The sequence below is a fragment of the Myripristis murdjan genome, chromosome 16 (assembly GCF_902150065.1).
Source record: "Myripristis murdjan chromosome 16, fMyrMur1.1, whole genome shotgun sequence".
Classification (NCBI taxonomy): domain Eukaryota; kingdom Metazoa; phylum Chordata; class Actinopteri; order Holocentriformes; family Holocentridae; genus Myripristis; species Myripristis murdjan.
Window position 1 is genome coordinate 28,644,589 of NC_043995.1, and position 12,755 is coordinate 28,657,343.

At 45.1% G+C, this 12,755-nt stretch overlaps 1 protein-coding gene across 1 annotated transcript in view; it reads right to left on the minus strand.

Annotated features, from left to right (window-relative positions):
* agmo (alkylglycerol monooxygenase) overlaps nt 1–12,755 on the minus strand; it is a 50,378-nt gene that overhangs the window by 27,772 nt on the left and 9,851 nt on the right. The window contains exons 4-5 of the mRNA XM_030073173.1: nt 2,786–2,889; nt 1,379–1,474 (exon numbers count right to left, since the gene is read on the minus strand). Coding sequence (XP_029929033.1) covers nt 1,379–1,474; nt 2,786–2,889 — 200 coding nt within the window. The remainder of the gene's footprint in view (nt 1–1,378; nt 1,475–2,785; nt 2,890–12,755) is intronic.

Below are 12,755 nucleotides of genomic sequence, written 5' to 3' on the forward strand. Positions count from 1 at the left end.
CAGATGTCTCTGTCTCTTACACACACACACACACACACACACACACACACACACACACACACACACACAGAGACATTAAAGATCCCATATTTCAGACAGATCAGGTTTCTCTCTGGGTGTGACTTTCACAGAGATTTTGATGTTTCGCCTCGACAAGAGCGACTCTCAATCTGGGGAAATGTGCGCGGCTGGACAGAGTTTCTCGGTGATTCATTATTTCCATGTAATGACGGGGTCTGGAGTTTTATCTTGAATGAAAAGGGTCTCCACCACTTCACTCCGGCTCTGAGGCCGGAGTGGCGCGGGGAATAGCGTGCCAATAAATTACACGACATCAAAAAAAGCCCATAAAGGAGGCATAAATTACATCCCTCCAGAAAATTGTGACTATTACGACTGTTTTCACTAATAGTGCACTAAAAGATGGAAGGCGTTCCAAATCCATTCATTCCCTCTAACGATCATGGGGATTGTAAAAGTGATACTCCCAGTCACTTTAAAGGGAGGGAGAGTGGTCATGCTTCTGTTTGGAATATTTCATAAAATCTCATTATTTTTTATTAAATACAGGTTCCACTGCAGCGCTGGGTCTATAAAGGCCAGCCTTAGTAGTCGGTGTAATATTGGCACGGGGAGAAAGATGACTTGACAGACTTTTTCTCAGGCGGAATATCCTTTCAACTGCAGAAGTCAGTGGAAGAGCACTCGCACTGCATACTGCATGATTATATTCATATATTTAGACGCTGCAACATTCATCATCAAACAGGTGGACATGCTCTGCAGGCCCAGTTAGTTATGGCTCCCAACACACTGATCATCATCTTACTCATCATCGATTTTCATTAGAACTTGTCCAGGAGTCATTTTCTTGACCAATATTTGTCAAATATGTATGCACATATGCTCATTTTTCCTTTAATTTTTATTCATTTCTTCTTTTACCTGACTCATACAGCACATCCCACATTGTTTTGACAAAGTACAGCCAAACCTTCAAACCTGCTCAATAAGGAAGTTTATTTGTGAGTTTTTTTGCTCATAGTTAATGTATTTTTTTTATTTTTTACATTTGCATTTATGTTTAAGAATTAATATCTGGAGTGAGTTAAAATGAAGCTGCAGGTGGGGATTCATGTCTTGCTCAAGGGTGGATCTGCATGAGCTGTCAGTCAAATAACTGATAATGTGTTTATGAATAAAAAAAACAAAAAACAAAAACAAATATTGTGCATGTGCATCAGCGTCCATGACTTTTCTCACACTTTTCTGGGGCAATGCGATATTCAAATTCCATCATTTTTCCATCACATAAAAAAAAAAAACTAGTGACAGAATAAAATCAGAGTTTAAAGAAGCCTTGTTTTTGTTTGTTTACCTCTGTGTGGATCCAGAACTGGTAGAGCAGGTTGAACTGGAGGTGAACTGCAAAGACCGAGGGCGGCACAGCCAGAGCCATGGGCAGGTAGAAGATCTGAGGAGAGCACAGCGGCATCACACTCAGCAGGAACCAGGTTACATAACAACACAGGAGCCTTCATACACCCAGCACACTGTGTTGCTGCACATTTAATAGCATCTGACCGATTAGGGAAGACTTTCAAAGAGTTTCCTCCACAGCATTATTGTGTACTTCCACACAAACTTATCCTCCCCTTGGGCGACACACTGGAATAATGCCACTGTAAAGTAAAAAGTATTATTATCATTGGTCTGTTGTTGACATAATCCACTATCTAGGTCAACAGCTCTTGGCAACAGTGGCTGTTTTGCTGTTTTCGAAATACAACATAGGCCATCTCTGCCAAATTAAACAGCCCCGATCAATTTCTGTGAACTTATCCACTACTTATGCCACTGAAACACATGATCGATTTTGTGTTTAGATGATGGTAGTCATATTTTTAGTTGTTTTTATTACATAAAATCACCTACTTGGCTAACCAGACTGTTTGCGCAGGTTAAAGATTCTGCAAGCAACTTATTTCTACACAATTTATGTAAATCATGACTAATATGCAGAGGGTCCAAACCAAATTGAGAAAAAAAAAAAAATCTGGTCTATGCTGCACCTGGGGGTGAAATCTCATTATTTAAAACCTGTTCAGTGCAAAAACGCTCACTTTACTGTCCCAAATAGCTCAGCATAGCTAGAGAGCTCCTGAATCCCTATTTGCCCACTGCATCATTAACAGAGCCTCGTGCATTTGGGTGGGAGGGACTTGGAGGAGGTGTTGATCTCAGGTGGGACGGGTGGGAAAGCTGTTTAAATTTATTTTTTTTAACAAAACTCAGAATATTCTACAAAGTTACCCACACAAGCTTCAAGTGAACTGGCACTTAGGACATTTGGACATAAAGCTACATTATCAGACCTTTCAGTCACGGCCTTCCTGAACAGACTTTGATCCAGAGGAGAAAAGTCTTCCCCGGGTATCTCTCTCTCTCTCTCTCTCTCTCTCTCTCTCTGTCTCCTGCCCAGTTTCTGTTTAATTTGGCAAAAATCTCCAGCTGACCTCCATGATCATGCCAGATGTGGCTGGATACTGACTGACGATAAGAGATTTCCAACGCAACTGCAAAACCTTTATTATTCTCTATTAGCTAATCATACCCTTCTTGGGTTACGTTTTTGGCACTCCCGCCTCGCTAGATAGCGTGCGCCCGAGGAAATCAGAGGAGACGGGGGGAAGATGATGGAAAAAGAAAGAAGATAAGAGAAGAGAGGAGAGGAGAGAAATAAAATAGAGCCAGGCAGAGGAGAGTATCGGGGAGATGCTCTTACCCAGGAGGTGAACTGCTGGGTGAGGGACTGTCTGAGGGCGGTGGACAGGTTGTAGTACTCTGAACTGTGGTGCACCTGGTGTGCTGCCCAAAGGAGGAACACCTCTGAGGACAATGACACAACACACACACACACACACACACACACACACACACACACACAAACACACACAGGGTGAGTCAAGACGGTCACAAGAGGTTATCACCTGTACTCGTGTCTGCTGATGACGATTAGAGACCTCTAAGTGCAAAGCGCAGCCACGTAACTTTCCACATAAGGTTCGTGCTCTGGCCTTGAACCCTCACACACACTCAGCTGCCTTTACATCAGCACAACAAGTGATTTATCTCTAAATAAACCCCCAAAGATAAGTAACTAGACACGAGGAGCCATTCGGGTCCCACTTCTGGCCAACCTCGTTGAAAGCTGAGGCTGTGTCTGGCCGGTCATTGGGGGGTGGGGGGGTTTAGGTTATTATGACGGTGGGGATATTTGGCTGCAGCTGGTTAACGTCCAGCCTCATGTCCCAGCGCTCCAGTTTACATTCCTCTGCTGTGTTGTGATACTTGCTACATTAATATCTGTGTTACACTTCATTTTAACATCCAAAGGGAACATGCTTGTTAAGTTTCACTGGATCCCAGGGCCCTTTCCGGACCACCCCGTCTACTCTGTGCTTTTTGGCACCTCGCGTCCACGCTGGCCTCTTCAGCCGTACATGAGAGAACAGTAACCTTCAAATATTGCGGAACCGCAAAGGCTCATATAGACTATCTATAGTAATGTATACATTACAATAAAAGCAAGCCAAGTTATTAAATGAGGTTAAAGTTCCAGGTGGCAGCCTTGATGTGCGATTACACGATGAATGATTATAAAACGATTTATTTTTTTGAATAAAAAAGAGATATCAAGGGTAATTAAACTTGTGGTCACATTGGGTTGCTGAGGAGAGTTCAACATCATGTTATAAGCTCACACACACACACACAAAACACACGCATACTAGTGTGAAAGTTCACGTAAGAATACATGCACACAAACATACTGTTGTTGGGTACAAAGCCTTGTACTTTGCACCTATTAACCTCATGTGAACCTTTCAGAAACGATGAAATGACGATGCAGTTTTGAGTTTGACCAGCGTGCTCTGAATGGTGTGTCATCCTGAATTTGAAGTAAAAACGCGATGATCTTGTAAATTAGAGTTGTGAGATTTTCACACAACAAGAGTAATATGCATAAAAGCCTGTGTGCAGAGTGCAGGCACACACACACACACACACACTCCACACTCCACACACAGCAGCAGCCTCACTCTCGGTGGGATTTCTCCATTCTATTTTGAGAAATCATTCAAAAGCCACGTCTTGAACGAACTCCTCTCTCGTTGTTTAATAAACTTGTGAATTCTTTCGAGACCGGCAGTCGTAAAACCCAATGGGTCGAGAGCCCGCCGCACCTGAACAAACACACCACAGAGAAAGTGAGACTGGAGGTGTGTACGGTGTGTGTGTGTGTGTGTGTGTGGGGATCCATCCATATACACACCGGCCGAAACACATTCAACCGTTTCCAATCAGCAAAGTGGAATTCCTCAAGCCTCGGGGAAACCCCTCGCAGCTCCCGCTCCCGACCCATACTCCACACCTCGCTTATTTAACAGGGTTATTGCTGTATTTCGGCTGGTGTGAGAGAATAAATGTCACGAGGAATGTTTTCGGTAGTGTCAATATGGTGTCAAACAGTGTATTTTGGAGCAAGTCAAAATGTAGGCAACAGAGCGGACTTTATTTCAAACTTTATTTGCCCTCTCAACGTGACCGACAGAAGCCTGCAGCTCAGCCACAAATGTGACAGGAGGAGGAAGGAAAACGAAGACCGGGAGAGAGAGGAGACGAGGAGGTGAATCAGAAATATGAGCGGCGTACAGTCGAGAAGCATGAAAATTATGACACCTCTTCCTCCTCGAGCCGTGGGGGGAATCCGAGATGAAGTGTCCTGTTAGGAGACATTCACAGACGCGCACCGCGGATAATCCCGCCTTTGTCTAACTCCAACAGCCTGAGTCTTATTTTCTCTTCTCACTGGAGTCCTGGTTGGCCGGGTCCAGGACCAGGGGCCGCTAAGATTGATGCTCGTTGTCATTGATAGGAAGTAGGAACCGCTAGGCTTCACTGCAAGCCCATGTCCTCATCTCTGCACTCGGCGGGACACCGCATAGTTTGGCCGGGCCTATTCAGGAGGGAAGCCCCGTTAATGGTGAGAACCAATGCCACAGAGCCCACTTTCCCAGCAAGAGCGCAGAAATGCTGAGGACGGCACTTCCATCTGGCCTCCTGATCTCCGGCCCGCTTTCTCAGAAATAACAAGGATGGCTGCACGCTAATTGGGTGGGGAGACAACGATGACACCGCGGCGTCACGCGAGAGTAAAACCTGTTTGTTTCTGAAATGCAAACCGACTCACAAACTGTGCACAAAGGACGGCAGTTTGGCAGCCGGGTGGCGCGGCGGTGCGCGAGCTTGAGTTATGCTCTCAAATCCAGCAGAATCGAAGCCCATAAGTCATAATCAGTCGCGCACGATGACTTTGACAAAGTCCACCTCAAACCTGTGCGGGGCGAGCCGTGCTTACATAACCTGTGTCACATAAACGTGAGAACCAAAGTCCTATTGAGCGCCATAAATTTACCTCCAGTAGGGGCCTGCAGTAAGTGCCAGTGGTTATCAAACAGCACAATGAATAATGCTGTTGGAAAAAAAAAATATACGACTGGACAGAAAAAAAAAAAAAAAAAGGGAAGGGAAGGGAAGAAGGGAAAGCCAGTGGACTGTCTTTAACCACTCAACCCGTTCAAATATCTACCTTATGAAACGCTTTTACAGTTGTATCAATCAGCTGCGTAAATCATCACCCTCCGCGACGAGGCCCTGGCACCGGCAGCCCCGGCCTCCGTGTGCAGCCCTCTGAGTGGTGGGATGCCCTGTCAATCACGCGGCTAATGGGCTGTGAACAGCTTTCCAGTGTTTGGATTGGAGGGCTCTTGGATGGGGTGCCAACCTAAACACTGAGGGCCGTCCTCGGCGGGACAGCTGGCCAACTCCCCTCTGCCGCTGCTATACTTCATGCTGTCCGCACAGCTCAGTCACACACACTAAACTAAACACACTAACCTTGGTCAGGCCCACTTACAGCCCTCGCTAACAGCGTGTTAAAAGTCTGTATAAAATGTGACGGGTGAGGTAAACTGCCTTTTCTAGTCTATTTGATTGCGCTTGATTCATTTCTCTCCAATTCTGCTTTTTCTAATTCTGCTCTGTTAAAGTAATCCGCAACACGTTCACACACATAAATGCCCTTTTTTTTTTTTTTTTTTTTTTTCTTCAATCGCCCGCCGATATAACCCCGCCAGCGATTCGGCCTATTTTTAGTTCATGAAAGCTTTTATAATGCAAGCGTCTGTAGATAGAATACCCTGCGCACACAGGAAATGATGCGTTTTACATTTCTGGCGGGAGAAACAGGACCTTGCAAATTACCACTTTAAAGGAACAGTTCACCCAAACACACACACAGAAAAAAAACGTTTTCTTTTGTACCCCGAGTGCAATCGATCCGTCCAGTTTGTGCTTGGCGAGGTTGCTGGTCTGCTGCGAGCTTCGCCGTCTCCCCCTAAGCCCCGATACAATGAGACTCGATGGGTATTTGTTTGCAGAGCTCACGCTGTCAAAAATTTACAAGTGAATAAGTCAACTGTAACAGCTCTGTCCAAAAACAATGACATGGATACCTGACATAATCCACAGCCCATGGGGGGGGGCGAGGAGTTTTTTTTGGGGACTATTTCCTGCCAAAGAACACCGGCAAACTCTATCGATCTGCCTCTAAATCATACGTGTCGGGGCCAGATACATGCAGTTTGCTGGTGTTCTTTGGCAGGAAATAGTCCTCAACGAAATTCTTTGCCCCTGTGGGCTGTGGATTACGATGGGTATCGGTGTTATTGTCTTTGGACGGCGCTGATGCTGCTGAAAGGGAAGATCGCAGCAGACTGGAAACCTCGCCAAATCACACAGAAATTATCTGGATGGACACAGTGCACTAGGGGTAAGTGGATTTTTTTTTTTTTTTTTTTTTTTTTTTTTTTGGGTATTTTGGGTTAGCTGCTCCTTTAAGTTAAATTTGACAGCACTATGCAACTTAAAGCAACGCTTAACCCTCCTGTTATGTTCACATTTTTGAACATCCTTTATGTTTGGAGTCAATTTGACCCCTTGCAGTTTAAACTTTCACAAAATTATTATAACTAAAATTGTTACCAAAGTTTATGTGTCAAGTACTTGATGTTTCTTTGTTGATTACCTAAATAGCCCTTTAAATAAAACATAACCCCCCCCTCCATCCCCACTTATACCTCCAGTATTCCTATTACGTGACTATGGAAAAATATTCAAATCACCATAAAATCTCACTGATTGATCTAAAATTGGAAAGAAATATTAATTTTTGGTGTTTTAATGGCTTTATATTATTAGTACAGATTTTTGTTATTTATAACCAATGCGTTACAAAGTGTGTGCAGGACATTGAAAACATATCATCATGTCAATTTCATGTTTACCCGGTAGAACCCATTACATTAGGAACACTCATTAAATATGAAGCAAAAATCATTTATTTAGAGATGTTAAACATTGGCTGGGGTCAAATTGACCCCAAACATAATAGGAGGGTTAAGTGCGTATTTTGCTTACAGCTGCACATTCGAGGACGCAGCCCTCATGTTCATCCTTCATCTTCGCGCGTCATCCCTCCAATCAGTGCAGGGTATTGCTCAGCAGTGGAAATCGCCTCCTCTGTCAACACACTTGACAGAGGGAAGCCTATCCATGAGGCGAGTGGAGCACATGAGGGCAGCAGACGGCCGGCCTGAGCCGAGCCACTGCTGAGCTCAGCGTCCCCACCCACTCTCTGAGCGCGGTCATAACACACTCTGCTTTTCCTCGCTTTGTCTAAGTGCTGCGCGTACAAGCCGCAGTTTGGACACACACGCGCTGTATGATGTCTAAGTTGAATCGGACTAGTGTTTCTCTTTGCACACATCCCTCCCTCTCGCTTTTTCAACACACACACACACACCCACCCCAGACAGAGCGAGCGAGAGCACAGTGACCTGCAGACCACTGTTGATGTTATCCCTGGCTCCCCCGAGGCCTTTCGCTGGTCTGTTGTAGAGCGGCGGCCGAGCCCCCCTACATCCTGACCAAACCCTACCGACAGGACAGGCAAACGAAGCGGGGGCCCCGATTCCTTTGTCGGCCCTCCAACCTGCGCCGGGCCAGGAACTTGCAGTCAGAAGCGAAGATTTATGAAGCCTCGGCCGCCCAGGGGGAGGTTAACCCCTGCCCCGCCACAGAGCCAGGAGGAACTCCTCTTAAAACAATAACATCCACAGCGGCTGCGTCTCCTCTGGGACGAAGGCAGAGGAGGAGGACAGCGGAGGAGAGCGGGGGAGTGCTGAGCACATCTGTTTGTCTTAACAACTGCTGCTGTCTGCAAAGCTGCAGGGACGGGAGGGGTGGGGACGCCGCAGCCAAACAGATACACAGTGGATGTAGTGAGGTGCTGGCGCTTCATTCATTCTGAGGAGAGAAAATATTCAGCGGGACAGCTAAGGGGGCTCAGTCCAGGAAGCTGAAGTTAATCGCAATGGGAGAAAAAGATTCAAGACGGAAACCTGATCATCATCATTTCTGTCTATCTCAATTTTTTTCCGCTTTCTCTTTTTGGGTGATGTGTTTTTTTATGGGAGCCTTGAGGTTTCTTTGATCCATCTGCGCAGTTTGTACATCTTTTCCTCTCAACACATTTTTTCCAGTGTCTTTTTTTTTTTTAATGTTTTCTGCAAATGAACTTAACGAAAACTAAATTTGGTGATGAAATAGTGGAAGAGTCATGCGGAGGAGGGCAGCTTTAAACGGACTGACCCGGGTTCAAGTCCCATGACAGCGAGCGTTTCTGCTGCAGTGTCCTTGAGCAAGACACTGACTGCACTCTACAGATTCTGTAGATGACTCTGACCTCTCACTTTTGTCAATGGGGGGGTCAACGAAAAAAAAAGGAGAAATTCCCAAAGTACCTCAGTATTACTGTTTATTCCAGGAGCCACCACTGACGGCCACTGTGCCCATCGACTAAAAACAGAAAAGGTTCCCTCCTTGATGACAATGCACTAATGATTTTCACCTTTGAAAACCATTAATAGGGAATCTATGGCAGCTGCTTGCACCTTTATAAAAACTTACACAGAATATCAATTTGTATGTGTTGCATACGGTTGTATTTTGTCATAAATTTCCAGTTGCACCTGAACTGCCTTTGTGATCGTAACACATCATATTTGCACTCACTGTGTTACACACTGTCAAGTTTGCAACATGAACACAAACTCTGAAACACAGATTGCATGTTATGTTAATCTTACGCCTTATGAATCAGGATTGTGTGATAATTGCATCAATTGTGCAATGGCATGGATAGAGGCAACAATTTTGAATGGACTCCGTACTGCTGTGACAGCACTGGGTCTGGACTAGGACTAACTTTGCGGCGAGCTACAGATAAATCTTGCAGGCTACTTTTGCCACGGGTTTCTGCAATCGAAGGTGTTCGGCTTTTCTGCTTAGTGCCGCCGCTTGCCTCAGTTGTTGTGCTCATTAGTTTTATGGATTCCTCCATTGTGAATTTTCAGGAAAGGGAGGGGGAGAGCGCTTCGGAAGCAGAGGAAGGTTCATATTGAATCCAGCGCAGAGTTTGGCAACAAACGTTGGAGAGCGAGAGAAAAGGGGCTGAAAACAGCAACATGGCTGGTCTGCGTGAGTCGGTGTTGGTTTACATCACCACGGCTCAAAGTTTCCAGAAAGCACACGCTGGCTTCAAGATTGTTAGTCGGTTCTGAAATCAGATAGTGTAGGTTAAAGTTTAGTCAAGTAAAGCATCTTTGGATGGAGGTAAGTCTTAAGATTAGGCAACTAAAGCTCTGGTTCAGGCTAGATTACGGTTCTGGTAAACTGAAACTGAAACGAAAACGTAATTTACAGATGAAAACCTCCACATGAAGCAGAGTTGTTACCCATCCATCCACCACCATTGCTATTTCAGTGTCAAACCACTGCTTGTGTCTAGTGATGTCTATTTTATTTGCATTTTAAGACAACATGCTCATTTCACTGAATTTTGCAAGATCAGCCTGTGTCCTTAAGCAACTGGCAACAGCAAATTACTATCTCAATGCTATACCAGCGCCTGATGAAACAGAGGGGAAGCTCCAGTGTAATGGGAGATGCTCAGGCATCTGAGCTATAAGAGTAACATACAACAGCAGCTTATGTGGCGAGACAGCTTCAGCATAACTCCATTACCTCACATATAATCAATGTATGGACAACTGACTGGCTGATTAATGGCTACAGGCTCCCCGGCTTGCCTCGATATAGATGCTCCCGTGGAGAAGAGCTGCTATTAGTGGGACTTGCGATATGAGGTTAGACTAAACAGAATCAACAGGCCTGTCAACAACATGGCCGCATCAGAACCAAGCCGGCCTCAAGCTCACCCAAAGCCATCTGCTTCCAGGCCTGTTTAGAATAGAGTTGTTTTGAACATATATAGCCTGTCTGCTCGCTGAAGGAGGACTGGAGGGTGAAGCCGATCTGCAGCAGACAAAACGTGGGACCGCGGCCTTCAGGAATTGGTTTCCAACATTTATCAAACCCCAGGATATTAACCCAAGGTGTTTAGAAAAGGGTGTGAATCTTAATAAGCGGGATTACTGAAAAACAGAGGAAATGCTGAGCAAAAGGGAAATTATTTCAGAGTGCCTGAGGGTACCTTTTTGTCAATTTATCAGCGATGGAAAGCTAATACTTGCTGAAAAGCATATTAAAAAGATGGCGAATGCAACGCAATAATAAACAATAATCATGAAAGCAGAACACCGCCAGGCAATTCTGGGAAATGCACCAATAGAAAAATGTGTGCAGGCAGTGATGATTGGGAAAGTAAAGATAAATGAGTGTTTCAACTGAATCTGTCTGCACGAAGGTCATTCATACATTTACGATTTAAGATTTCCCTTAACTTAATCCTCATTTGGTGTTTGCCTATGCAGATCCAGACGAGACGCTGTGGCCAAACAAGGGCCACGGACTTTGCCAGTATCTCTGCCAATGGAGGATCCTGAATCTCATCCAGAGCCTAAATGCCTCCAGACGACAGTAGTTTCCCTTCAATCGGCCGCTATCTCCAGGATCACAGAGGCTGTCCGGAGAGAGGCCAAGCGGTAATGTCTCCTCAGCAAAGATGGCATCAGCATAGACGACTGACCGCCTTTCAAAGCACTTTCCACTCAATTATCCTGGAGCTGTCCTTTCAAGTGGAAGACATGAGAGGGAAACTATGAAAAAAAGGGCCATAAAACTGTTTGAATTGAAAATGATATTTTACAGTGCAGCTAATAAGGGGTCATATTTCCCCTGCGGAGGATGTCACTTTGGCCTGTTTTTTTGCAGCTTTCTATTGTAACGTTGCCCTTTTTACACAATATTAAGATTTATAGCTCATGTGTTTTGACACAATAGGATTATAGATGCAGCGTTCCCGTGCTGTTTTAGAGGCACAGACATGGTTAGACTGTAAAGTTCGAGATCTAAGTGCAGCGACTTGGACATTGCGAAACAACAGGAAGTCCTTATAGCACTGTAAAATGACAATTTGACACTCATTCGATTGCGTTCTTTACGCTGAGATGGATGACCTTGCCGCAGTCTTTCACCATTTAAGTAACAGCCATCCCACATGCTTTATCTTTGAATGGCTTGGTCAAACCTTACTTTAGAACAAGCCAGAGGTCACAATTTGGTTGACCGAGATGACCTCAGCTGACCAGAGTGAGGAGTGAGGACCGTGCCTGCTCTGTCCTGCGGTCGCAGAGAGCCGCTTCGCTTTGGTAACAAGGGGAAAAGCTTATATCCTGAGCGAGCGCTGCGGCCACTCAGCACCAGACAATTATCTGTGACCCAACAATGTTCCATAATAACAACCCCAAAAGGCTGGAGGAGGAAATGAAAGTAAGTGGAAATTTTTTTCGAGACATAAAACTCATTCCACAGTTCAAAAATAAAAGAATTCCGACCGAGTAAACCGAGCAGATATATGATATTGCAGAAGTCGTGCCTTCGCATCGTCGGACAAAGAAGTAAACGAGGGGAACACACACTTCATTAGGAGGTATAAATCCCCTTTCAGGTCCCACTGAGGATTATTCAACAGATGCTGATGTTGCCCTGGTGATTTCACAAATAAGGTCAAATAGATGGATTTGGGGATTTGCATTTTTGTTAGATATTGTCAAAGTGAAAGCCAAGAGGTTCGTTAACCATTTTATCAGCCTGGTTTCATGAAGTGTCTGTCACACCGTGTGAATCAGGACGTTTGTCTGCATGTTTCTGCAGAGAGGGGAAAGGAGACTTTTAGAGCGGTGCTTAGCAAAGCCGAGGGTGTGCTGGCTAGTTTTCTGTCGCAGAGCACATTTGGCTTTGAAACTTTATAAACTGGCGCACCCCATTTGGCTGCCCAGACGACTTGCCGGCTTTTTCCAACTGCGCTACGGGGCTTCTTGGACAACCGCTATCTGAATGCAAATGGGCTGGAGTGGGATTTTAAGACCCTGACCACCAGTTTACTGGTCACTGTAATGATACCAAGAAGAAGAGGAGGATGAAGAGGAAAGAGGAGGAGGAGGAGGTGGAGGTGGAGGAGGTGGAGCAAAAGAAGAAGGAGAAGGAGAAGATGAGGAAGAGGAAGAAGACGGAGGAGGAGGAGCAAAAGAGGAAGGAGAAGAAGGAGAAGTAGGAGGAGGAGGAGGAGCAAAAGAAGAAGTAGAAGACGAAGAAGAGGAATGAGGAGA